Raw genomic sequence first — 26,467 nt, 5'->3', positions numbered from 1 at the left:
CCTCGGTGGCGGGGTCGGCGGCGGCTCCGACGATCGGCGGCGGCGGCTGGCAACAGTGCCGCGAGACGAGGCGGCGGCAGCGGGATGCGGCGGCTGGCAGCGGCGGCGCAGCATGCGGTTCGAGGCGGGGCGGGGCTAGGGTTTGGCGGGGGTCGGGCCTCCCGGCTTATAAAGTCCGACCGGGCCAAAGTCTAGGTCGGACACGACCCGGTTAGGTCGGTTCACTTTTTTTAAAATAAATCCTGACGCAGAAAAACTAACGAAAGAAATACTAAATGGATCCAAAAATCCTGAATAAATTTTCACGGTCCTCTTATAATATTGCGGACAAAGTGAACATTTATTTGGGCCTCTATTGCAATTTTGAAAAACACATTTTTTCCCTAATTCAAATAAAATTGCAATAAAACTCCAAATAAAATACGTATTTGATTTTAATATTTTCCTCCCATATTTCTTTATTTTGGAGAAGTCATTTTATCCCCTCTCTTTTATTTTCGTATTGGAAATATTTGGAGAGAGAAATAATTAAAACCAAATGATCCTCTTTTCAAAATTTGATAAAACTCAAATATGAAATATCGAAATTCCCAACTCTCTCCGTGGGTCCTTGAGTTGCTTAGAATTTCTAGGATCAACCAAAAATACAATAAAATATGATATGCAATGATGACCTAATGTATAACATTCCAAATTGGAAATTTGGGATGTTACAACTTGCATGTTGTATCATGTCTCTGAATGGATTGTGTTGCAAGACCCCCTATGTTGTCCATGTGTTGTAATGATCCAAATTTTCTAGGCGAGGTAATCCTCAGTACTTGTATGATTGACATAAGGTGAACTGTTTTTCGTGTGAGCATATTGTATTGGATGAAATAACTGTTTGACTCAAAGTGTATCCAACCTAGTGAATTCGAAGATCACGGCATTTCTAAATCATAATTATATATAAATGTGGAATAAATCTTTGTTGTGGTTTTGAATAAATAAATAACAAAATATAGAATTATCTGTGGATATTTGTAATCGAATACAAATTGGATTTGAATTTAGTTTGCCAGGGCCCAGGGCGAAGGTGAATGCTAATTCTCCCAAGTTTTGATAGAAGCGGCTAAACACCCACTATAATTTGTGGGCTTCCCGAAGCAAGTGTTTGCGAGATAAAAATTACTGTCTACCCCTAACACTTGACATCCTTATCGACCGGATTTGCACTGCTGTCGACAGGGGTAGACTAGTAACTTCAATCAGACGTGACACGACGGCCTCTGAGCCCATTCAGACACGGTGGGCGCCAAATGTGGGCGGCAAAACACATTTGATTCAAGCTCGTCCGAAAGACGTGTGTCTCTTCCTCCATTTCCCCATTCATACACGGTGGGCCGCAAAACAAACTCTCCTCGTCCGAAATCGATGTAGGCTAATATTTTAAATAGGGGCAGATGTGTAACTTCCCTCAGATGTGACACAACCGCCCTACCTGTCAGCCCCGTTCATACACCATGGGCGCCAACCGTGGGCGGCAAAATACCCTCTCCTTGCCCGAAATAGTTACCGGCAAATATTTGGGAGATGCGAGATTACCGTCCTATCCCCAACCGATGCGATGTCCGAAATTCTAAACGGGGGATAAGTTCGTAACTTTCTCACATTTCAGAGAAGCGCGTCCCAAAGTTTGAGATCCCCCCTCCCCTCCATTACCCCATTCATACACCGTTGGCGCCATGACAACCTCCCCACTGCGGCCAGCCTCCTCCGTCCGCCACCCCATCCTCCACCTTGCCGGAGCCACTACCTCTACCCCGTCGTCCACTACAAGAGATGGACGTCTCTCATCCACGGCGTTGGACCAAGATCCTTTCATCACGTCCTGTTGCTTCATCAGCGCCGTCGTCCACCTTGTCGTTGCCGCTCCTACGACCGCCTCGTCCATGGCAACAAGATTTTCCCCCGAACCCAGTCGTCCGTCATCTAAAGTCTTCTTCCCCGCCGCTGACAGCCATCACACCCGCAGCACCCTCAACGTATCAGCAGAGGCCTACACGTTGTCGAAAAAGAGGTGGTACTCTTCCATATGTGCTTAAGTTATTGATATCACGCGGAAAATAGATCGTAATTTGTTTACTGTACTTTTCTTGTCCGTACCAAATCGTAGTGGCTAGTTGAAAGCAAACATTGGTTGCGAAGTAGCTTTGTCCGGTTTGCATCTTTAGAACCGCCATGGCACGGGCACTATACTCGTAAAGCTTATGGTTTCCCCCCTTTATATTCACTACCATCATCGTAGGTGCTTCGTATCATGCTAGCACTGCTCCTCAAGACCTCAACCCAAAGCTTACGTGTTCAAATACGAATCTGATATGATGCTCATATCACTAAAATAGAGAACGTTTAATTGGTCACCTAATGTTCCTATATTTGTTTCGAAAAGCATGTGCGCCACCCACTGGTCTAGCTAGTTCCACTTTCCTGATTTTTCTCTTGATGCTTTGGGTTTTCCCCTTTTATCTACTTTACTATGATCTGCGTAGGTGCTTTCTGTCGTACTAGCATTACTCCACCCTTCAAGCTAAATAACACAACACTCAAATTTCAAAAGCTCATTTGTTCAAATATGATTGTGATATGATACTGATATTAGTTAACAGACACATTTAATTGGTTAGCTAAAGGTCCCACTTGAGTTTCCAAATGCATGTCGCGACATATAGAGAGACAGCAGAATTGCATTTCTTTGTCACTTGTTGACTGTACTTTCTTGTCCATACCAAATCATAGTTGTTATTTCAAAGCAAACATCGGTTGCTAACTACCCTTTGCGCAGTTTGCAGCTTCAGATCTGCCATCCCACTGCCACGGTCAACACCGTACTCATCATGCTTATGGTTTCGCCATTTTATGATGACCACGATCAGCCTACGTGGTTCGTGTCGTAATAGCACTGCTCCACCCATCGAGCTAAATAAGCTTAGTTGTACAAATTCATATATGATATTATGCTGATATTAGTAAAACTGCGAGATGTTTAATTGGTCAGCTAAATGTTCCTACTTTAGTTTCGAAATGCATGTGAGCCACATATGGAGAGACCGGAAAGAATAGTATTTCTCTGTGCACTCTGGTTCATCATGGGTGGCCAACCGACATTGTATTGAAAGACTTGTAATATCTTCAATCTGCTTGCTCTTCTGCTCTTCTTTAAGATGATCCTCTTCTCTTGCGGTCGACTGGTCAGGTCGAGTTATTCTCCCTTAGTATATTTTGAATCTGTTAGGTTAGGTTGACTTGTTCTTCTTTACTATATGTTGAAGTTGTCATCTGCAAAGTGTCATCACTTCTGGAGCTCTCATATTTTGAGTAGTAGGCCACATTATATTAATGCACACACCAAATTATAGCATGCATGGCATCTCTTAAAAGAATTGCAGAGATAGCACAAAGGGGTTTATAGGGAGGCAGTATTGGATTAGAATCACTTCTGCATTACAAAGATAATCTCACTTGTTTTTATGTTTTCATGCATGTCAGATATTGAACATTATCAAAATGAATATGAGAATGGGCGCACGAGAGGAATATTGCGGAACAATCCACTGGCTAACAAACTTGGCATGGTGGAGGATGGCCTATCTTATTCACCCATCAAGGTGCTTGCTCTAACTTGGCAAGGTTGTATTGGTCGCACATATTTTGCATCTGACCTCTTGCATTACTTCTACTTTGTTACACCATTTGCTTAGTTTAAGCATCATATATGAGCATATGCCATACCTATCCATTTTCTATACCTATTCCATGTGTCATCATACTATGTTTTTCCAGTCAAATGTTGTTCTTTTGTAATAGATGTCCAAAAGGAAGAGGGTGAGTGCAGATCCTCAAGGAGTACAAACTAGGTATTTGGAAAAGGTAGTGATACCTATTAAATTGGATAGATCAACAGCCACAGAAAACACGGGCCCAACTGTACCACACTTTACCCCTACTCCAGTGGCCAAACCCCTATTAGAACTGCTGAGAGCCCACCGTCACGTGATGTCTATGATATCAATTCAAAATTTGAACTCCTAAATTTCTGCATCTGCCTTACCTTCTCTCTTGTATGAGAACTAATTTCAGATGAATCTCCTTGCACAAAGGATCATACGATCTCACAACAATACTGGGCTCTACATTGCTCTTGTCAGTACCTCTCTCCCTTTTTCCTTGTAACGTTGTACTTAATTAATTTCTATTTGATTATGTATCATCATTCTGCACCTGAGCTTCATTATCCTCTGTTTCTTCCAATATTATTTGATCTATATTTACTCTTTGCAAAATGTAGAATAATGGCAATGCTTATAAAGAATTTTCTTTTGGGAATTTATTGAATTATCCTTTTATCAACATGGAGAAGGGCTTTGTCCAGCCCGTGTTAAGATGTAATGTAAGTTCATCCTTCTCAAGCCTTCAAACTTTGTTCTAGTATAGATTTGGATAGGCATCATTTCCTCCACTACTGTTTGCTTTGCTGTTTACATCTGATTGGATGTTTGCAACAACTACCAGTTTCAAATTGTAGTTGTAAAAACATGTTCCTTATGCAGAACAGATCCATTTATTTGCTTTTATAATTGTGAAACATGTTACGTGTCTCCTTAATTCTCTTTCAGAGTCGTATCTCTTATGCCAGGCAGAACTTTAGGGAAGATAGTGAGCCAAACCATCTTGAGGACAGCTAGATGACCCCAAGGTCCTGTCTTGATGAAGACAGTGAGTTGAAGCTACTCACCAGCAGGTGTGAGACAACCTCTGTGCAATCGCTACCTCAATCAGTTCGACTTCTTCAGTCTCAACTTAAAGCGGAAAGGCTTACTTCAGCTCAGCTCCGACTTGAAGTCAAAGATGTAATGAAGATGTCAGAGGACTGCCTTGTGCACCATCATGCCATACAGCTACGGGTGATGCATCTATCGTTAACACAACTGAGGTCTAATCAGCTTGTTCGGCTGTTTGAGGGGCCCGACCTGGCCAGGCCTAGTGTCTTCTAAAGTGCTCTCAGTTTTGTATATTCTTTTGTCGACGCGTTTATTTGCGCTGGTGGCGAACTTTGATGCCCAGTGGATGTAATATGTGTAATAGCTGTGATAGCCTAGTGTAAGTTTACTGCTTATTTATTTCCTTGTTGTCTTGTTTATTTGTTTGATTGTAGTCAGTGCAGATCTTTTTCCATGGTTTGCTAGTGGCCGCAGTAACCTATTTTTTAAAACTAGGCCACAATAACCATGGGCTACATTATTACTGTAGTGACACTGGGCCTCCTACGGGCCATAGAAATAATGGGCCTTCTATGGGCCGTAGAAACAACGGGTCTTCTATGGGCCGTAGAAACAATGGGCCTTCTATGGGCCGTAGAAACAATGGGCCTTCTACGGGCCGTAGAAACAATGGGCCTTCTATGGGCCGTATCATCAATGGGTCTTATACGGGGCGTATGATCGATTGGCCAAACATGGGCCAATAACAGACCGCATTATGGCCGTAAACGGGCTAGAGTTGGAATCATCCATTCATGGGCCGACCATAACGGGCCGTCGTTAATAGGCCGTATTTGATGATGCTATGAAAACGGCCTAACATATTAACGGGCCACAAACGGGCTGACTGTAACCACGGGCTGAATTTGGCCCACAAGCAAAAAATGGCAGTAATGGGTCGTAAGTAACCGAATGCTGGAAATGAGCCCAAGAATAAATGGGCCCTAAGAAGGCCGAAAGATAACATGGGCTGGAAACGGCCCAATGGAATAATGGGCCATTAATGGGTATAAAGTGATACACTGTTCATGACGGGCCAGTTTCACCATGGGTCGTTAGTGGGCCAAGAGTTATAAAGGGCCTCATATGGGCCGAAAGACGTCATGGGCCATACATGGGCCAGAAGTTAAAACGGGCTGGAATCATATTGGACGGCCCAGATGACGCTACTGGGCCAAATTCAGATAGGCTGTAACGGGCCCTGCGTTAGCAGGCTGTAAATGGGCTATATGCGAACAGGCTATTAACATGCTTTCCATGGGCCGGCCCGCCACCTTTTGACCAAGTCAAATGGGCCGGCCTTTTCACAGGAATGGGCCTCTGTTGGGCCGTGCCACGTGTCAATGTATAATAGGCGCCTTCAGCCCAATGAGTGGATGACATCTGTCCCAACGGTGAGACGACACGTGTTTCCTCCAGCCAATGATGATTTTACATGTGGAAAATCCCCATTGGTCGGGGCTGTTAACGGGTTATCGGATCCAAACCCGGACCCGATAGCTTAACGGCGTTCCGTTACGGTGGATGCCACGTGTCGGTCACCCTTGACGAAAGCACTTCCATGACGCGCGATTTATCATCATGGAAGTGGACACTTCTGTGATGATAATTTTGGTAATGTCATGGAACACTTCTACGACAGCACAGGTATGACTATCTTGATTCTGTCATAAAATCGTCATGAATGTACATGCATGACAAAAAACGCGACCTACTGTGACAAACACGTATCATCACAAAAGTGTTTTTTTTGTAGTGATATGTCAAGTTCACATGATTACTCGCAACATGATTTCTCCCGTGACCTCAAGAACGAAAGTAACTACTCACAAATGATAAACATGCTCAAGATCAGAGGGGTATTAAATAGCATAATGGATCTGAACATATAATCTTCCACCAAATAAACCGTATAGTAATCAACTACAAGATGTAATCAACACTACAAGTCACCCACAACCACCAATCTATAGTTTTGATACAAAGATTGAACACAAGAGGAGAACTAGGGTTTGAGAGGAGTTGGTGCTGTGAAGATGTTGATGAAAATAGCCCTCCCCAAGATGGGAGAGTTGTTGGTGATGATGATGACGGTGATTTCCCCCTTCCGGGAGGGAAGTTCCCCTGGCGGAATCGCTCCACCAAAGGGCAAAAGTGCTCCTGCCCAAGTTCCGCCTCGAGGCGGTGGCGCTTCATCCTGAATGTCCTCCCCTGATTTTTTCTAGGTAAACATGACTTATATACCAGAAGATGGGCACCGGAGGTGAGCCGAGGAGGGCAGCACCCACCGGGGCGAGCTTGGGCCTCCTAGCGCGCCCCGGTGGGTTGTGCCCACCTGGTGGCCCTCCTCTGGTACTTATTTGCTCCAATATTTATTAAATATTCCATAAAAATTCCTCGGGAAGTTTCAGCTCATTTGAAGTTGTGTAGAATAGGTAGCTTGACGTAGCTTTTTCAGGTCCAAATTTCCAGCTGTCGGAATTCTCCCACTTGGTGCATACCTTGCATATTATGAGGGAAAAGGCATTAGAATTACTCCAAAAAGCATTATTATACAATAAAACAACATAAATAACAGTAGGAAAACATGATGCAAAATGGACGTATCACCTAGCGATATGTAAGATTGAGTTGGGGTGAGGTGGTGGAGTTGTAGCCCATAAAATGCAAGCAAACCCTATTGAATGGGATGAATGGGGAATCCCAAGTCATGGAGGACGAAAGGAACGAAGCATACTCATTTGTCCCCATGTGGGGCAGGGTGACTCTCCGCATGCCCTTGCCCATTCATGGATGTTAATCCCGGGCGAGTGGAATTCTGATCTGAATCTGGCAAATTGCCCTAGGTGGCTAGGCGCTCCAGTTGGAGATGTGTGATGGAACAGCTCCCCCAGTCGCCCTTGAGGGGGTCGTGGGGTCGCTTTGAGGAACATGCATCACTGATAACCCACAAGTATAGGGGATCAATTGTAGCCTCTTTCGATAAGTAAGAGTCGAACCCAACGAGGAGCTAAAGGTAGAACAAACATTCCCTCAAGTTCTATTGACCACCGATACAACTCTACGCACGCTTAACATTCGCTTTACCTAAAACAAGTATGAAACTAGAAGGACTTTGTAGGTGTTGCTGGATAGGTTTGCAAGAATATAAAGAGCACGTAAATAAAAACTAGGGGCTGTTTAGATAAAGACGCAATAAATTTAGTATAGCAAGTGTCGAAAAGTGGTGGTAGGAGTTGTGAAATTGTCCCTAAGCAATTGACTACTTTACTAGACCGATAACAAGTTTTATGTGGGAGAGGTCACTGCTAGCATGTCATCCCTGACATGGAATTCTATGCACTTATGATTGGAACTATTAGCAAGCATCCGCAACTACTAACATTCATTAAGGTAAAACCCAACCATAGCATTAAGATATATTGGTCCCCCTTCAATCCCGTATCCGTATGCATCAATTTTTTTGCTAGGTTGAAGCTTCTACCACTCTTGCCCTCCAATACATAGTCATATCAACATACAACTAACCCTATGGTGTGATCCATGCGCGCGCTCATATGACGGGCACCAAAGGACAACAACATAACCACAAGCAAATTAAACCAATCATAGCAATTCACCTATTACCGATAGGACAACGAAAATCTACTCAGACATCATAGGATGGCAACACATCATTGGATAATAATATGAAGCATAAAACACTATGTTCAAGTAGAGGGTACAGCGGGTTGCGGGAGAGTGGACCCGGTGATGGAGATGGGGTGAAGATGAGGAGGTGTTGGTGTAGATCACGGTGATGATGATGGCCCCGGCGGCATTTCAGTGCCACCGGGAGGGAGGGGGAGAGAGCCCCCCTTCTTCTTCTTCCTTGACCTTCTCCCTAGATGGGAGAAGGGTTTCTCCTCTGGTCCATGGTCTCCATGGCGTGGGAGGGGCGAGAGCCCCTCCGAGATTGGATCTGTCTCTCTGTCTCTCTCTGTTTCTGCGTTCCAGATTCTGCCCTTTCACCATTTCTTATATTCCCGGAGATCCGTAACTCCGATTGGATTGAAACTTTGAACACGATTTTTCTCCGGATATTAGCTTTCTTGGGGCGAAAGAAGGGCAACAACTGCCTTACAGGGTGTCCACGAGGGTCAGGGGCGTGCCCCTTGCCTTGTGGGCCCCTCGAGCATCGTCTCGCATTGATTCCACTTCCCAAAATTCATAAATATTCCAAAAATAATCTCCGTCAGTTTTTATCCCGTTTGGACTCCGTTTGATATGGATTTTCTACGAAATGAAAAACATGCAACAAACATGAACTAGCACTGGGCACTGGATCAATATGTTAGTCCCAAAAATAGTATAAAAAGTTGCCAAAAGTATGTAAAAGTTGTAGAATATTGGCATGGAACAATCAAAAATTATAGATATGACGGAGACGTATCAATCGCTTGCCATTGTTTAGAGCTCTCGGGGTTGGACCTAGGGAGAGAAGGGAGGGCTTGCGTTGATTATCAAAGGGGAGGGTCAAGATGCGCTTTGCTGTAGTCCTAGGTTGTGTGCATATAAATAAAGGAAAATGGGGCCGGCGCTTCGACGTCTTGCCATAAAGCGACTCGATTCCCCAGAAGGCGCGGTGATCAAGGATAGATACTAGAAGTCATGTGTAGTGGGACCGAACTTTGAGTAAATCTATCGATCAAACCAAAGACTTCAAGGTCAAGCTAAAAGATAATACGTTGGAACTCGCTTGTCGAGCCTAAGACTCCGGAGCCGAAGTTCAAAAATGTCATCCTTGGCATTGAAGACCAGTTCAGGGGCTACTGATGGTGTCCTGGACTAGGGGGTACCAACCTAGTCGGCCCACAATTCTTGGGTCGGGCCTACAGGCCCTGGCTCCCATATGACAAGGCTCTGGGAGCTACACGCCTGGACATGATCAAGACTGCATCAACCGAAGACTTGGCGTATGCTCCAAGACATCTCCTGCTGCCTCCATGCAAGCCTAGAGGCCTTACCTGGCGTGTATATAAGCTAGAGGGTTTAGCCCGTAGAGGGAATCCAATCACAATTACATTCTCCTAGCCCTAGGGTTAGATCACTTCTTACAATCTCGAGGTAGATCAAGCTTGTACTCGATACATCATCATCAGTACAATCAAAGCAGGACGTAGGGTATTACCTCTTCGAGAGGGCCCGAACCTGGGTAAACACTATCGCCTTCGCCCGTGTTACCATCGACCTGAGATCCACAGCTCGGGACCCCCTACGCTGAGGTCTGCCTGTTTTACCACCTACACCCACCCACCCAAAACCTAAGGAGGCATGGGGGGCACCTCTCTTTGCTCGGCACCGCTGGCCACAGCCGCCACCATCGATCCCCTGCACCCGACCTACACCAAGATAAGCAAGCTTCCTCTTCCCACCTTCCTCTCCCTCCACTTCCTCCTACTACCCTCCCCCTTTTTCTTTTCCATCTCGCGTGACCCCTACACGTATGGATATGTTATGTATGGCTTTTCGGAGCCTTTTAAATAAATACTTTGAGTCGTAGAGTTTTGTTGTGATGCCATGTTGTATTTGCACATATCAAGCATATTGTGTGTATGCTTTTGAAATGCTTGGTATTTGTGGGATTCGACACCTAGTTGTTTATTCTTGGCAACCTCCCTTATGGGAAATGTCTCCTAGTGCTTCCACCGAGCCATGGTAGATTGCTACTGCTTCGGAACATATGGGATGATCGACATGTATCCTTCTTTGCTCCTGTGTCTGTCCCTACGAGCAAATGTCACGCGGTGTTTACCGGAGTCCTCCTAGCTTGCTACAACCCAGTTAAACTAGCTGCTGACCGACACGTGCATTGTTGGGTCATGTATGTCTGTCCTTGTAAGTTTGTGCCACCTTGGGTTTACGACTAGTCATGTCGGCCGGGTTCTTTGTCATATGGATGCTAGCAACACAATCATATATACGTGAGCCAAAAGGCGCAAACGGTCCCGATCTAGGTAAGGTGGTAGCCATGGGTTACCATGTGTGAGGCTGCAATGTGATATGATGTGTTACATGCTAGATCGGTATGACTTAGGATCGGGGTCCTGACAATATTCAATAAAAAATCTCCGTGAAGTTTTAGGTCATTTGGAGCTCTGTATAATAGGTAACTCTGTCGTAGCTTTTTCAGGTCCAGAATTCCAGCTTTTGGTAATCTCCCTCTCCATGTAAATCTTGCAAGCTAAGAGAGAAAAGGCATTAGGATTGCATCATAAAGTGAAATAATGACCAAAAACAATATAAATAACAGTAGGAAAACATGACGCAAGATGGACATATCAGCCGCCGCCACCGTTGATAGCCCACACCTGACCTACACCAAGATAAGCAAGCTCCCTCTACCTTCCTCTCCCTCCACTTTCTCCTACTACCCTTCCCCTTTACCTTTTCCATCTCGCTTCCCATCCTGCTCATGAATCTGCAAGGGAGATGATTACGGATGTGCTCATCAAGCTAGGAGACACCTCCGACCGCGCTACCATCGCCGGATTCATCCTTGGTCGCTTCACTGGCCTCCCCGCCACCCATGATGCGCTCCTCTCTGCCCACCTCCGCAACCTCGTCTCCGAGGGCGTCATCCAGAGCTTCGCATCCACCTACGCCTTCCATGCCCCGCCTCGGCCCCGCAAGGACTCCGTCTCGGTAACCAAAAAAGAAAATTTGGATCGGTCTGAAAGGGTCATTAATGCATTCGTTTATGTTCATCTGTATGTCCCCACCAAAGGCCTGCCATGGCTTCATCAATGCATCCTTTTTTTATTGGTTTCCATAAGGTTGGTGAAGCCCCAGCCGTATCTCCAGTCTCTTTAAAAACCTACCATCTCACACGATCGCATGCTTTATGCATGTCAAGTTTCACGTCATAGTAGCATGCCTTCTCTTTCTGCCTATTCTTAATTGCGTGTAAACTCTCGTACGCAAATGGAATATTACATGGGACCAGCCTACCAGTAAGAAAAGGTCTTTGCGCATGGGAGACCACATCATCATCAAGGAAAAATTTCAGACAATAAGCTATCCTTTTTTAGGTCACCTCATATAAAAACATCGAGTAAGCTTATTGTCCTGCACACCGCCACATTTTGTGTATTTTGAATTAACCTTGGGTATGAGCACAAGAAGCATGTCATCCCATCCCTTTTGGGTATAAGCAAAAAAAAGTTGTAATTTTTTTAGCGGTAAAAAAAGTTGGGTTTTTTTAGGCAATAAAAAAGGGCTGTTTTTTTTTGGAGGGGAAGAATGATGGGCCATCCATCCGGCCCAGCAACGCTTCCCTGGGATTTTTTGGTAAATAAAAATAAATAAATAGGTCGGCCTCCGTCCCGTCCGGATCCATCCATCCCCACCCGCACCCAACGCCACCAAATCCAAATCCATGGGGGTCGCCTCTCCCTCGCCGCCGCCGCCCGCCGCCGCCGCCGCCAACCAAGCTCGGCCGCCGGATCCACCAATCCCCACCCCACCCCCTCCTCCAACAGAAGGAGGAGGAGGCATGGCGGTCGCCCCTCCTTCGTCGCCGCCTCCCGCCGTCGCCGCCGCCGTTGCCGCCGGCAGCCCGAACCCGACCTCCACTGAGGTAAGCAAGATCCTCTCTTTCAACTTGCTCCTACCCTTCTTGCCCTTCCTTTTTAGCTTGGCTTGTCGCTGATCCGCCCAAAACCTAACCAAACCAGGGCCAAGGAAAGATGCTGGTCGCCTCTCCTTCGTCGCCGTCGCCCGCCGCCGCCGGCAGCCAGCACCCGCCCTACCCCGAGGTAAGCAAAAGCAAGCTCCTTTATCCTTTTAATCAAGTTATAGTTGGATGGATGGATGGCCTCAAGCTGGATCTCATCTCCGATGCCGATGCCGATGCCGATGCAGATGATTAAGCAGGCGCTGACGGAGCTGGGAGGCACCTCCGGCCGCATCGCCATCGCCGCTTTCATCCTCGGCCGCTTCAAGGCCGCCCACGACGAGCTCCTCAGGACCCACCTCCGCCGCCTCGTCTCCCAAGGCGTCGTCCGCGGCTACGGATCAGAAGCCAGAGCTTGCTACGTCTTCCCCGCCTCCTACACCAAAACTCGCGGCCGGCCCCGCAAGCGCAAGCTGCTCCGCCTCCCCGCGCCGCCGACCCTCCCCCTCCCACTCCCCGCGCCGCCAACCAACGAGGAAAATTTGGATCTCAGTTTGGATACATCTGGAGGATTACGGAGCAGACGTGGCCGGCCCCTCTTGCCGGCACTCCCTGCGCCCAAGAATTTGTCATCGGATCTCAGTTTGGTTCCTCATCAATCTGGAGGGTCACAGATTAGCAGTGATGATGATGATTACTCCACTTCCAGTGATGATGATGATGATGAAGATGAAGGTGAAGATGACTACAGCAGTGGTGATGACAACGATGATGAATACACTCCTGCGCGTGCATATGCTTTGCTCGTCCATGGAGCAAAGCGCCCACGGAAGCGCAAGCGCAAGAGGGGGCCAGATCGTCGTCGTAAGCTTCTGCTGTCCGCGAATTCCTCAGTCACCAAGAAAGGAAGTGGGAGGCCAAGGAAGAAGCAGAAACTTGGCTTGTCACAGGCTGCTTTCCAGAATGGAACCCCAGGAGGTGGAGGTGGTTTCTCGACGCCCAAGAGAGGGCGTGGGAGGCCGCGAAAGGATGCACAAGGGCTCTCAACCGGTGTCAAGAGAGGCCGTGGGAGACCCAGAAAGGATGCACAAGGGCTGACAACCGGTGTCAAGAAAGGCCGTGGCAGACCCAGAAAGGATGCACAAGGGCTGTCAAACGGTGTCAAGAAAGGCCATGGCAGACCGAGAAAGGAGTCAGAAGGAATGTCAGCGGGTGTCAAGAGTGGCCGTGGGAGGCCGAGAAAGGAGCCAGAAGATGGTGTTCCAGAAGCAGACTCTTCTTCTGAAACTGAATCAGACGCAGAGTCAGACTCTTCTCTAACTGGGTCAGACACAGAGTCAGACTCTCCAAATGTATCCAGGTGGTTGAAGGAAGGGTTTGGGAATCCAGCAACAATAGCGACGCCGACAGCAGCAGTCAGGCCTGTGTCGAGGGGGCTGAATATAGGGTCTCTGAGGCCAACAATAGAGTCTCCTGGAACTGTTGTTTACTCTGCTGCCGCTGCGTCCACGGGAATGAAGAAACCGCTTGGGAGGCCAAGAAAGAAGGGATCATCAAAAGCAGTGTCCGCCAAAACTGGAGATGGAGCGCCTGCTGAGGCTGGAGGTGGTGCGTCCACGGGGATCAAGAAACCGCGTGGGAGACCGAGAAAGGAGAGACCACCAGAAGCAATGTCCACTGAAGCTGGAGATGCAGCAGCGCCTGCTCCTGAAACTGGAAATGCAGCAGCGCCTGCTTCTGAAACTGGAAATGCAGCAGCGCCTGCTCCAGAAGCTGGAGATGCAACTCCTGCTCTTGAAACCGGAGATGCAACTCCTGCTCCGCCTGCTGAAACTGGAGCACCAGCACCTGCTCCTGAAGCTGGAGATGCAGTGCCTGCCCCTGAAACTGGAGATGTGACGCCTGCTTCTGAAACTAGAGATGCAGCAGCAGCATCTGCTCCTGAAACTGGAGATGCGGCGCCTGCTTCTGAAACAGCAGCACCTGCTCCTGAAGTTGGAGATGCACCGCCTGCTCCTGATGAAAATGGAGCAGCAACGCCTGCCAAAACTGGAGATGGTGCGTCGACGGGAATCAAGAAACCGCGTGGGAGGCCGAGAAAAGAGAGACCGCCAGAAGAAATGTCTCCAGAAACTGGAGATGCAATGCCTGCTCCTGAAACTCGAGATGCAGCGCCTGATGAAAATGAAGCAGCAACGCCTGCTGAAGCTGGAGATGCTGCTTCAACTGGATTCAAGAAACCGTGTGGGAGGCCGAGAAAGGAGAGACCACAAGCATCAATCCCTGCTGAAACTGAAGATGCAACCCCTGCTGAGACTGGTGATGCAAGGCCTGCTGAAACTGGAGCAGCAACGCCTGCTGAAGCTGGAGCAGCAACGCCCGCTGAAGCTGGAAATGCTGCATCGACAGGGATCAAGAGACCGCTTGGAAGGCCTAGAAAGGTGAAGAAGCTTGGGAGGCCAAGAAAGGAGAAGCCAGAAGAAGCAGCAATATCTGGTGAAACTGGAGATGATGCTGCAGCAGCTATATTTGCTGAATATGGAGCAGCAACGCCCGGTGAAAAAGCTGGAGATTCTGCATCGGCGGGCATCAAGAGAGGGCGCGGGAGGCCAAGGAAGGAGAGGCCGGAGACAGCGATTTCTGCTGAAAGTGGAGACGCCAAAACAGAAACAAAAACGAAGAAGCCAAAAGTAGCAAGGCCAGCTGGAGATGGTGAGATCAAGAGAGGGCTCGGGAGGCCAAGAAAGGTGAAACGTGGGAGGCCAAAAAAGGAGAATCCAGCATCAGACGACGGCATGTCAACGGGAATTAAGGGACCGCTTGAGTCCCCGAGATCATATTATGCATTGTCTGGTGGAGCTGGAAAAGCCGTGTCAACAGGAAGCAAGATTGCGCCGGAGAGTCCAAGGACGGCGGAGAAGCCATCGGCAGGCGACATCGTGTCGATGGTGATGAAGAGGAGGCGTGCGATGCCAAGGAGCGACCAACAGCCCTCTGAAGCTGGGCGCGTAAAAGCTTCTGGTGGGATTTTTGGATACGTGCGAGAATCCAGTGGTAAACAAGAGAAGGAGAAGGAGGGCCTGGCATCATCTGGGGAGGGGGAGAAAACACAGAGCAAAGAAGGTGTGGTGGTGGCGGCTGCTTCAGGGGGTGGTGAGGAAACTGGGGTTGCTGCAGATGCGCCGGTTTCTGCAGAGCAGGCAAAAGCGGGTGGTGCTGCTGTTGTTGTGGAAACCGGAGGTGTGACTGAATCTTCTTCTGATAAGCTGGGCTCTTCTGCTGCAGAGAAGGCGGCGAGTGCTCCTCCGCGTGTCGAGGCTGTAGGAGGTGCGACTGAATCTTCTTCTGAGAAGCTGGGCTCTTCTGCTGCAGAGAAGGTAGCGAGTGCTCCTCATCGGCATGTCGAGGCTGTAGGAGGTGCAACTGACTCTTCTTCTGAGAAGCTGGGCTCTTCTGCTGCAGAGAAGGTAGCGAGTGCTCCTCCTCGGCATGTCGAGGCTGTAGGAGACGCAACTGACTCTTCTAATAAGAATGGTTGTGCAGCAGCAGAAGCGAGTGGTACAGAGAATGTGGAGAAGGTTGAATCTGATAAGAAACTGGGGAGCTCTGCAGCAGGGACTGCTCCTGTGGAGGGGGAGGGTGGAGAAGACAAGCTGGGATCTGCAGAAAGATGTGTGGTTAGTTGAGATGAGATGAGCTGAGCACAAGGAATGTATCATGAGAAGAAGAAGATAATGGTGATTTTCTGGACTTTACTGTACAATGGTGATTTTCTGGACTGGACTGGAGCGCAAGGAAGAAGAAGAAGAATGAATGAATGAATCATAATTTAATTAATAATATGTATGGTAACTGTAATAGACATTGTTAAGTAGTAGTTGGTTCCTCCTCTAAGTACTAATTAATTATGTTTGGATTATTGGTGTAGTGTATGATTATGCATGCATGCATTAATCTGTTTATTATCATGTCTGTCCTTACAAGGTGTATTGTTTTAGTTGCTAAACTAAATGACTGATGTATGTCTGTCTGTCTATTTTTTCTTTCTTTGTTTGTTTCAAGTGTTTCCTTGTTTATTTATGTACTCCCTCCATTCCTAAATATTCTTTCTTTCTTTGTTTGTTTGTTTATATTTGTGTGGGAATGAGAATGTCCCTAGAGTTTTTCTAGACTAATTGGGAATGCCTTGCTCTGCTATGATGATGATGTATTGATGTGTGTGTGTTTGCCTTGATCAAACTGGAAAAATTAACTGGGAGACCGACCGTGGAAGCACCAGGGATTGATTATTTTTTGTTTGAGAAAGGAAGGAAAACCTTTAAACCTAGAGGAATGAAAAAAAAAAACTAGAGAAGCCAAGTTAAATGACTCACTGAATTCAATCAAATTTCAGTGATCCATCCATGGCATGGTTCTATTCCAGTTCCTGAGTGACTCAAGGAAGGAAGGAAGGAAGGAAGGAAGGTTGCACAGTATAAATGAATGCTTCTCTTCCGGCCCCTGACCTCAAGCAAGAAACCCTAAATCCTCTCCGGATCGCCGGCGACCATGAGGTACAAATCCATCCATCCATCCTTTCTTCCTTCCTTGATTGATTGATCCCCTCCCCTCCCCTGCCTCCCAGATTTCATTTCTTTTCTTGGACTTGACTTTTTCGACAATGGGTGAATTTTATTGGCTCAGAATGGAGCATCAAGAGAACACAAACATAATGAGCATAGACCCGGCCTCTGCATAACTAAGATGCACACAGCCAATCTTGGACTTGACTTGACTTGCCGCAGCGATCCAGCCCAGCCCAGCAAGGATGATGGATGAGCAGCGGCAGGTTTATCTTTTGGCAGATGCACACACCCTCAACCTGGAAGCGGAAGGTGTGATTTGGGTGATGAGATGCTGTTTATGTATGTATTTATGTTATTATGTGCCTCCATTCATTCTCACATCTCTGCTCTGCTTGGACTCTGCAAATGTATGTATAATGTGCATAATGATGTGTAATCTACTACTCTCTCCGTCCCATAATGTAAGATGTTTTTGTGACACTAGTCTAATGTCACAAAAACATCTTACATTATGGCACAGGGGAGTACTTAAAATCAACACATCACATGATAGTAACACAGTGGCAAACATACACCCACGGGTCGGGTAGTTTGATAAGGACAAGCATCTATGTCTACATGGCGTCAACATGTAAAAACAACTTACAACTCCCCATGGCCCGTGTTTCCAACTCGCTAGCTATGGGCACTGTATAGAAAAAGGCATTAGAGCAAGTCAAGTCTAGTACAACCCTCAAATTTCTAAAAATAACTGCTTTTTTTTACAGTTTTCATCGAAAAAAAGCTGTAGACTAGAACCTCTAAACCCTCAAATCTGTAAAAAAAAATAGAGGTCCAACCCTCAAACTGTTTCCCAACCTGTAGAAGTGAGGGTTGAGAGGAAAAACTCCCCCCAACCCGAACTCATCTTTCGTCTTGCGCGGGAGGGAAGTTTCATCCCGCCTCCCCGGCTCCTCCCGTCGCCTTGCACCGCGCCGGCCATGGAGGCCTCCTCCGCCGTCGCCGCGCCCCCGCCCCGCCCGACTCGGGCCCCGCCCCCGCCTCGACCGTGGCCGACGTGGTGGCGGCGACCCACGTCGGGGCCAAGCGCCGGAGGGCGGGCCTCGCACCGCCTCCTCCCGCCTCCCCGGCTCCCGCCCCCAGGAAGAGCCGGCCGAAGGCGGCCTCTCGTGGGCCGCGAGGGGCGGCCTCCAAGGTCGCCGGCTCGTCCCCGGCCGTGAAGAAGCCGCAGAAGAAGCCCGCGGCGCGGAAGAAGCCTGCGGTCCCGCCCTTGGCCCCATCCGCCGCCGTCGCCGAACCTCCTCCCGCCGCGCATGAGGTGTTCGAGGAAATGGCAACCCCATCCTCGTTCATGGACCTCCTCCAAGACGCAGAGGTGGACCTCGGAGCTCCGCCTCTAGACCCCTTTAGGGTTGGTGACGACTTGGAGGAAGATGAGGAAGATGAGGAGGATGAAGGGGATGACGAGGAGGAGGTGGCCGAGATAGGGGAGGAGGCATTCACCGCCGCTTCCCGCCCACACGCACGGTCGACAAACTACACCGAGGCGGAAGATATCCTCTTGGTTCGTGCTTGGGCAGCTGTGGGGATGGATGCAACCACCGGCACCGATCAAACCGGTAAACGGTATTGGCAAAGGATCGAGGACAACTATTGTAGGATCAAGCCGAAGAATAGTGGGTTCATCTCTCGCACTTACCGGTCGCTTCAAGGCCGGTGGGAGTTGATGAAGCCCGCTTGTGCTCGTTGGAGTGCAGCCATGGACCAAGTGAGGGATGCACCACCTAGTGGAACCGTGGAGAGTGACTATGTGAGTACATATCTCTTCACTATTTTGATTATGTGTGTGTACTATGCTATTGGTGGGTTCTTATGTGATTATGTGTGGTTGATAGGAGACAATTGCCGGCATGAGGTACAAGGAGATGGCCGCTTCCAAGGGCAAGCCATTCCCATTTAATCATGCTTGGGCAATTCTTCAAACCTTTGACAAGTGGAAGTTGAGGGATCAAGAGACCGCACCCAAGAAGTCAGCAATACTTAGGATGGATGATAGTGAAGATGAGGAGGAGAGGAACTTGGGAAAAGCCCGAGGGAACCAAGAAGGGCAAGCTAAGAGTGAAGATGGAAGGAGAGGCGTCAAGCCTAAGGGAGAAGATGGAGCACATGATGAAGGCAAGAGAGGAATTGACAACGAAGACATTGGAGACGAAGCTTCTTATCACCGAGAAGAAGAAAGAGGTCAAGCTTGCACAAGTTGAAGCAAAGCGTGAAGAAGCAAAGCGCAAGGCCGACTTGGAGGAGAGGATGATCAAGCTCAAAGAGGCAAAGGTATGGGAAGAACTCATGGTGGAAGAGAAGAAGCACATGATGATGTCCAAGAAGGACATGGATCAAGACCAATTGCAATGGTGGAAGGACTACAAGGAGGACATCGCGGAGAGGAAGAGGATGTTTCGTGGTGCGTCCTCTACTTTTCGAGGTGACACTCCGATGAGTAGTTGTGGCGATGGCGGTGTCGACGACTCCAGCGGCCCCTATGGAGATGCTTGATGGAGCCCGCATGTGGTCTAGGAGATGGCGCCAAGGTGCAACTTTTTGGTGATGGTGCCGATGAAAGGGGGAAGATGATGATTTTGTGATGTAAACTATTAAACCATGCATCAATGATTATCATTTGGTAGTTTGTTTGAGGTTGATTGTGTTCTTGTAGTCATAAATTGTGAGATGTCAAATGATAGATTTAAAGGTTGGGGTTGAGGCAAAGACTAGAACCCTCAAACCCAACCCTTAGAGCAGTTTAAGGGTTGGGTTTGAGGGTTCTAGTCGTTGCCTCTGTTTTTCAACCCTTACAAGTGCCAAAAACTGGCACTTCTCAACCCTTAAAACTGCTTTAAGGGTTTGAGGGTTTGAGGATTCTACTAGACATGATCTTAGGGCATCTCCAACAGCGACTCTGCAAGGACGCGCGACCAGTGAAACAAGCCTTGCAAGAGAAGGAGGGACAAGACCAGGGGAAGAAGGAGGAGGCTCCAACACCATGAGCACCGGCCTTCGGGCTAGTGCCCTCGTGCCGGCGCCACCACCATAGGTGGCGCCCCCATCTCCATCACCTCGGGCGCGGTCATCACCACCTTGCCGCCACCATCACCACCATGTCTTCTCCCTTCACCGGCTTGAAGCCGGCTTGTTGAAAGTGCAACTAATCCCTGGGTGGTTTTGGTAATTCTTAACAACATATAGCTCATTGAACTAATACTCTTTCAAGATGATCATTTCAGAAAGTTCAATGGTTGGCATGGCATGGACTAGAGATGTGGACCCCTCAAAATGCTAAGGACACATATTGGCAACAAGCTCAAGACTCTACATTTTTATTTTAGTGATCCAAGATCACATTGGGTCCATAGGAAAACCAATACTATTAAAAGGGGATGAGGTATTGCTTAATGGCTTACTTGCTCAAAATGCTTAGTGATATGCTCCAAAACTCTCAGCCACTTTTTCATTTCCACATATGTCCTAAACCTAAAAGTCAAACTCGGCCAAACCGATTTGATCTATCCGGCGCCACCGAGTTCATTTGACATAGCCACTGTCACAAACCCTAATCACTTCGGTTTCATTGATAGGGATCCCGGTCTCACTGAGATGGGATCGCAAACTCTCTGTTTCCCTTCGTAACGTTTCAGTTTCACTGAAATGAGCGATTGGTCCCACCGAGTTCGCCATGCAAACTTCCTATTTCCTTTTCGTAATGTTTAGGTCTCACCCAAATGAGCGATCGGTCGCACCGAGTTTGCCTGACCAACTCTCTGTTTGCCTATTACTGAAATCGGTCCCACCAAGTTCATGTGATCGATCTCACCGAGATCAAGTTATGCCCTAACCCTAGCATATCGGTCCCACCGAGTTGATCATGTCGGTCCCACCGAAAAGCCTAACGTTCACATTTTGAACAGAATCGGTCTGACCGAGTTTCACTATTCGGTCTCACCGAGTTTGGGAATATGTGTGTAACGGTTAGATTTTGTGTGGAGGCTATATATATCCCTCCACCCACTCTTCATTCGTGGAGAGACCCATCAGAACATGCCTACACTTCCAGCATTCATTTTCTAAGAGAGAACCACCTACTCATGTGTTGAGACCAAGACATTCCATTCCAACCACAAGAATCTTGATCTCTAGCCTTCCCCAAGTTGCTTTCCACTCTAATCATCTTTCCACCATAGCCAAATCTGTGTGAGAGAGTTGAGTGTTGGGGAGACTATCATTTGAAGCACAAGAGCAAGGAGTTCATCATTAACACACAATTTATTACCTTTTGGAGAGTGGTGTCTCCTAGATTGGTTAGGTGTCACTTGGGAGCCTCCGTCAAGATTGTGGAGTTGAACCAAGGAGTTTGTAAGGGCAAGGAGATCGCCTACTTCGTGAAGATCTACCCAAGTGAGGCAAGTCCTTCGTGGGCGATAACCATGGTGTGATAGACAAGGTTGCTTCTTCGTGGACCCTTCATGGGTGGATCCCTCCGTGGACACGCACAACCATTACCCTTCATGGGTTGAAGTCTTCATCAACGTGGATGTACGATAGCACCACCTATCGGAACCACGCCAAAAAATCTCTGTGTCTACATTGTGTTTGCTCCCTCCAAACTCCTCCCCTTTACCTTCATATGCAATGATTTACATTCCGCTGCTATACCCTTAGAATTGCATATGTAGGTTGATTGCTTGACTAGTGCTAAGTTGCTAAAATCTGCCAAGAATTAAAATTGGGAAAAGGCTGGCTAGGTTTTTATTTGGTCAAGTAATCTAATCACACCCCCCCCTCTAGACATACTTTCGATCCTACAAGTGGTATTAGAGCTTTGGTCTTCATTTGCCTTGATTTCCATAGCTTTGGTGATCATAGCCTTGGTTTCACAACCTAGGAGAGTATGGCGTCTAGCGAGGGAAATTACCACCGTAGAGGTCCTTACTTTGATGGTACTAATTTTGCTAGTTGGAAACATAAGATGAAAATGCATATTCTTGGACATAACCCCGCCGTTTGAGCTATTGTGTGTATTGGTTTGCAAGGTGAATTCTTTGATGGGAGAGAACTGAATCGTGAAGCTACCACGGAAGAATTGAAGATGTTGCAATACAATGCTCAAGCTTTGCGATATCCTCTTCAACGGATTGTGCCCCGAAGAACAACAAAATCAGTCATCTTGAGAATGCAAAGGAAATTTGGGATACTTTGATTTATATGCATGAAGGTACCGACTCCGTCAAGGAATCCAAGTTGGATGTGCTTCAAAATCAACTTGACAAGTTCAAAATGAAGGATGGTGAAGGTGTTGCTGAGATGTACTCTAGGCTTGCTCTCATCACAAATGAGATTGTCGGCTTAGGAAGTGAAGAGATGACCGACAAGTTCATCATCAAGAAGATCCTAAGAGCCTTGGATGGAAAATATGATACCGTCTGCACTTTGATCCAAATGATGCCAAACTACAAAGATCTCAAGCCAACCGAAGTCATTGGAAGAATTGTTGCTCATGAGATGTCACTCAAGGATAAAGAAGAGCTTCACAACAAGTCTAGTAGTGCTTACAAAGCCTCATGTGATGCTCCTACATCATCAAGTGAGAAACAAGCCTTCAATGAAGAATTGAGCTTAATGGTGAAGAACTTCAACAAATTCTACAAGAGTAGAAGCAAGGAAAGAAGTTCCAAGTCAAGGTCCTACAATGAAAAAAGATCTTCTAGTCGTGAGCGAAATTGCTACAATTGTGGAAGACCTGTACACTACTCCAATGAGTGTACGGCTCCATACAAAAGAAGAGAAGACTCACCTAAAAGGAGAAGCAAAAGGGAAGAACCACCTCCAAGAGAGAGAAGGAGTAGAGATGATCGCTATGAACGAAGAACCTCTCGAAGAAGCAAGGATTCAGAAAGGAAGGACAAGTCATCAAGGTGCTACACAAAACGAGGACATCAAGCTCATGTTGGTGAATGGGTATCCGGTTCCGACTCCGACCTCTCCGAGAGAAGTTATCACTCCGACTCCGAATATACTCAAGATGAAGGTGTTGCCGGTCTAGCACTTGTGTCAACCAACTCCTATGACATATTTGAGTCACCAAATGAAGGAATTGGAAGATGCTTCATGGCCAAAGGCCCCAAGGTATCACACCCCGAGTATGTTGAATTCAATAGTGATGAAGATGATTTGCTAGGTGATGATGACTTACTTGTTGACAACTCTAGTGATGAATACTATGATGAAAATGCTATTTATCATGCTAATCAAGATGAAACAAATGACAATGATAAGAAGGAGATTGAGCATCTAACTAAAGAACTAAACACTCTTAAGTTAGCTCATGAAACTACTTTAGAAGATCATCGAGAACTTTTGAAAACTCATGAGAAGCTACGCTTCGAGAAGCTCAATCTTGAGCAAGAACGTGAGTTCTTAAAGGCCATCAATGATGATCTTCGGAATAAAATTTCTTCTTACATTGCCAAGCGTTCACTCTTGTCTACTTACATGCCACAAGTAAAATCTAGCAACACGAGTAAGAAAGATTCTTCTTCTAGTAGTAACAATAATGATGCTAAATCTAATGTTGTTGCTTCTAGTAGTTCTCTTGATTCCACTGATGATTCTCTTATCCAAGTTACACTTGAGCAAGAAAATAGCTCATTGAAGGAATTATAGAGAAAGGTGTTTACAAGAGCATTGCCGGAAGTAAACAATTTGAGAAAATTGTAAGCAAGCAAGGAAGGCACCGGAAGAATCAAGGTGTTGGTTTTGAACAAAAGTTGAATACCAATGGAGTTGAGTGGGAAGAAGATTAATACCCCAAGACGAAGTTTGTTCCTCAACAAGAGAAGTATGATCCTACTTCCTTCGAGGGAACACAAGCTCAAGATGATCTTCCACCACAAGACCACAAGCTAAAAGGCAAGGACAAGCTTCAAGAGGAGATTGATGCATTTGAGGATGCTCCAAAGGCTTTGGTCAAGTGGGTTCCCAAGTTTACATCAAGTTCTACTTCATAAAGTACATCTACAACCCCAAGGATTCCCATCAAAATGATGTGGATCCCGAAGAAGAAGAACTAGAGAGTTCTTGAGGGTGACTCCGCCAACATACTTCACTCATATTCATTTTGGCAAGGACAAGTGCAAACAACTTCCACATCTTTCACTAGTTCAAGGAGTCACAAACCCTCTTGTTGGTAAGACAAGGGACAAGTTAATCTAATGCTTTCATGGACATCATCTTGTGTGTGCTTCACTCTATGTCTATGGATATCCTTGTTTGTTCCTTGTGGGACTAACCCATGTAGGTATTGAAAGTGCAACTCACTCCAATGGATTGCTCCAAATGATCTACAATGAGCATTCACATCTTTAACACCTACATGAACACAACAATGCTTTATGTAAAAGTGGTAACCCCACTTATGCTTAAACGATGAGTATGACCTATGATCAAATGTTCTCATTTGACTCCTAAGTCAATATACTCATATATAGATGACCTAGTCATCGCCAATTGCTTGATAGATGCTAGAGTGTTTGTGCATGCTTTGCCACATATTTCTTTTGCCATTTTATTGTGTGAGCATGCTGATTGCATACTTTTCTCATTCGAGGATATCCATTTGTCACTTTGATTGTTTGGCTCTTCTTCTTTTGCCAAATGGATGGATAAAGAATGCCTAAGAACTTCCTCTAGCTATCTATGCTTTTCTCGTCTTAAACTCTATTCATGCTACATCACAAACTTTGATCAAGTCAGATTTGAACCCTCTGGGTGAGGAGCACTCGGAGTCACTGATTCATCATAGACTTAAACTTCCAAAACCTCTCTGTGCATTTCGGTCTGACCAATTCATCCTTTTTGGTCATACCGAGTTCACTGAGTTGATCTAGGTTTTCAATCTCAGTGCAACCGATTAGAACCATTCGGTCACAATGAGTTGCAGTAACCGCTTGCGATTCTGCATCCCGGTGCCACCGAATTGTTCCACTCGGTCACACCGACAGGGTCAGGATATATATACCAACGGGTCAAATTTTGGAAATTTCTCCGAAACCTATTCGCACGCGCATGTACTGCTTTGCCGACTCGGGTCTCCAGATTGTCCTCTCGTCACCAGCGACCCCCCGCTGCTAGTCTCCGTCACCATCAACGGAAATCTTCACTGCCATTGCCGCCATAGCGAGTTCATCGCTGAGTTAGGGTATGAGTTTGACTCTTTGTGCAATCTTTTACCTCTGATTCTTAGCACAAAGACAATGCCATGATTCTTACCACGCATGAGATCAATCTATCCAGAGAAAACTTCCTTTAGATTAGTTTTGATTTGAAAAATTTAGGGTTAGGTTTCTGCCGAACTCATCTCGGACAGACTGAGTTGTGGAAATCGGTCTCATCGATTTGGCTTAGGCCATTGCACTTGTAATTTTCGGTCTGACCGAAACTTGCAAATCGGTGTGACCGAGTTCGACTCTCAGTGAAACCCTAGCAATCTCGGAGTCACCGAACTGTGTCTTAGTGTGACCGATTCCACTAGTTTAGACTCCAAAGTTGCTTCGATGTCACCGAGTTTAACAAATCGGTAGCTCTGAAATGCTTTTTGTGGAAAACTAAAACTAAGTTTTTTGACTCATATTTTTGCAAAAACTCTGCACTTTGTGATGCTCATCCACTCTATCTCATCTATAACTATTCAGAGGGTTAGCTCTCAGTTTGTAGTGACAGAATGTCTGATCAAAGTGATAGCCAGAATAAGCCTGAGGAGCAGATGAATCTGAGTGAGGGCACTAGTCCCTCTAGCAGCTATGATGAGGGGATCAGGAGCACTCCCAGCAAGAACAAGGCAGAAGAAGAAGAAGAAAACCTCAGATTCAGAGGATGAGGATTTTGAAGTTGAGGAGGTGACCTCAAAGAAGAAGGTTGTCAAGAAGGAATTTGGCATAGCTGCTTCTACAAAGCCAGGTGTGAACAAGAAGGCTCCTGCCAGAAGAGTGCCAATGTCAAAAGCCTGAGCATCGACACAAGAAACTATGGAATTCACTCTTGAGACCAGAGAAGATGGTGATGGAAAGAAAAGAAAGGAAAGGGTCAGGAAAACTATTGCCAGAGTGATTGGAAAGCCATCAGTGGTGAGAGATTCTGCAAAAGAGGAGGAGGAAGAGCAAGATGCACCTCCTGCCAAGTCTCAAAAGCTCATGGGGGATGCCATCAAGTCTAGGGCTGCTCCTTCAAAGCCCAAGACTGCCCCCAAAGCTCCAGCTCAAGCTTCCAAGCCTGCACCAAAGAGAAGCACTAGAAACATTCCTGCTGCAGAGAAGAACAAGGCCCTAGTGCCTGAGATTGAAGAAGAAGAAGAGGAAGCCCAAGTGCTTAGAAAATTGAAGCCAAAGATACCTGATCAT

General features: G+C 46.8%; 1 protein-coding gene across 1 annotated transcript; it reads left to right on the top strand.

Moving 5' to 3' along the window:
- The first annotated feature begins 12,165 nt into the window (after positions 1-12,165).
- On the top strand, positions 12,166-16,532 carry LOC123150225 (collagen alpha-1(I) chain). Its single transcript, XM_044570063.1, has 3 exons — positions 12,166-12,420; positions 12,518-12,598; positions 12,705-16,532. Exons 1-3 carry the CDS (start codon positions 12,220-12,222, stop codon positions 16,140-16,142), a joined length of 3,720 nt encoding a protein of 1,239 aa, XP_044425998.1. The 5' UTR covers positions 12,166-12,219; the 3' UTR covers positions 16,143-16,532.
- The last annotated feature ends 9,935 nt before the right edge of the window (positions 16,533-26,467 follow it).

This window comes from Triticum aestivum, chromosome 1B (genome assembly GCF_018294505.1).
Source record: "Triticum aestivum cultivar Chinese Spring chromosome 1B, IWGSC CS RefSeq v2.1, whole genome shotgun sequence".
In the NCBI taxonomy this organism is placed as follows: domain Eukaryota; kingdom Viridiplantae; phylum Streptophyta; class Magnoliopsida; order Poales; family Poaceae; genus Triticum; species Triticum aestivum.
Note: the sequence above shows the minus strand (reverse complement) of the source record. Positions and strands in the feature narration are given on the sequence as shown.

Bases quoted from the DNA above. Each gene is read 5' to 3' on its own strand.
- LOC123150225 (XM_044570063.1), top strand. From the start codon at position 12,220: ATGGGGGTCGCCTCTCCCTCGCCGCCGCCGCCCGCCGCCGCCGCCGCC. The intron at 12,421-12,517 runs GTAAGCAAGATC...TAACCAAACCAG, and splicing joins CGAACCCGACCTCCACTGAG to GGCCAAGGAAAGATGCTGGT. The intron at 12,599-12,704 runs GTAAGCAAAAGC...ATGCCGATGCAG, and splicing joins AGCACCCGCCCTACCCCGAG to ATGATTAAGCAGGCGCTGAC.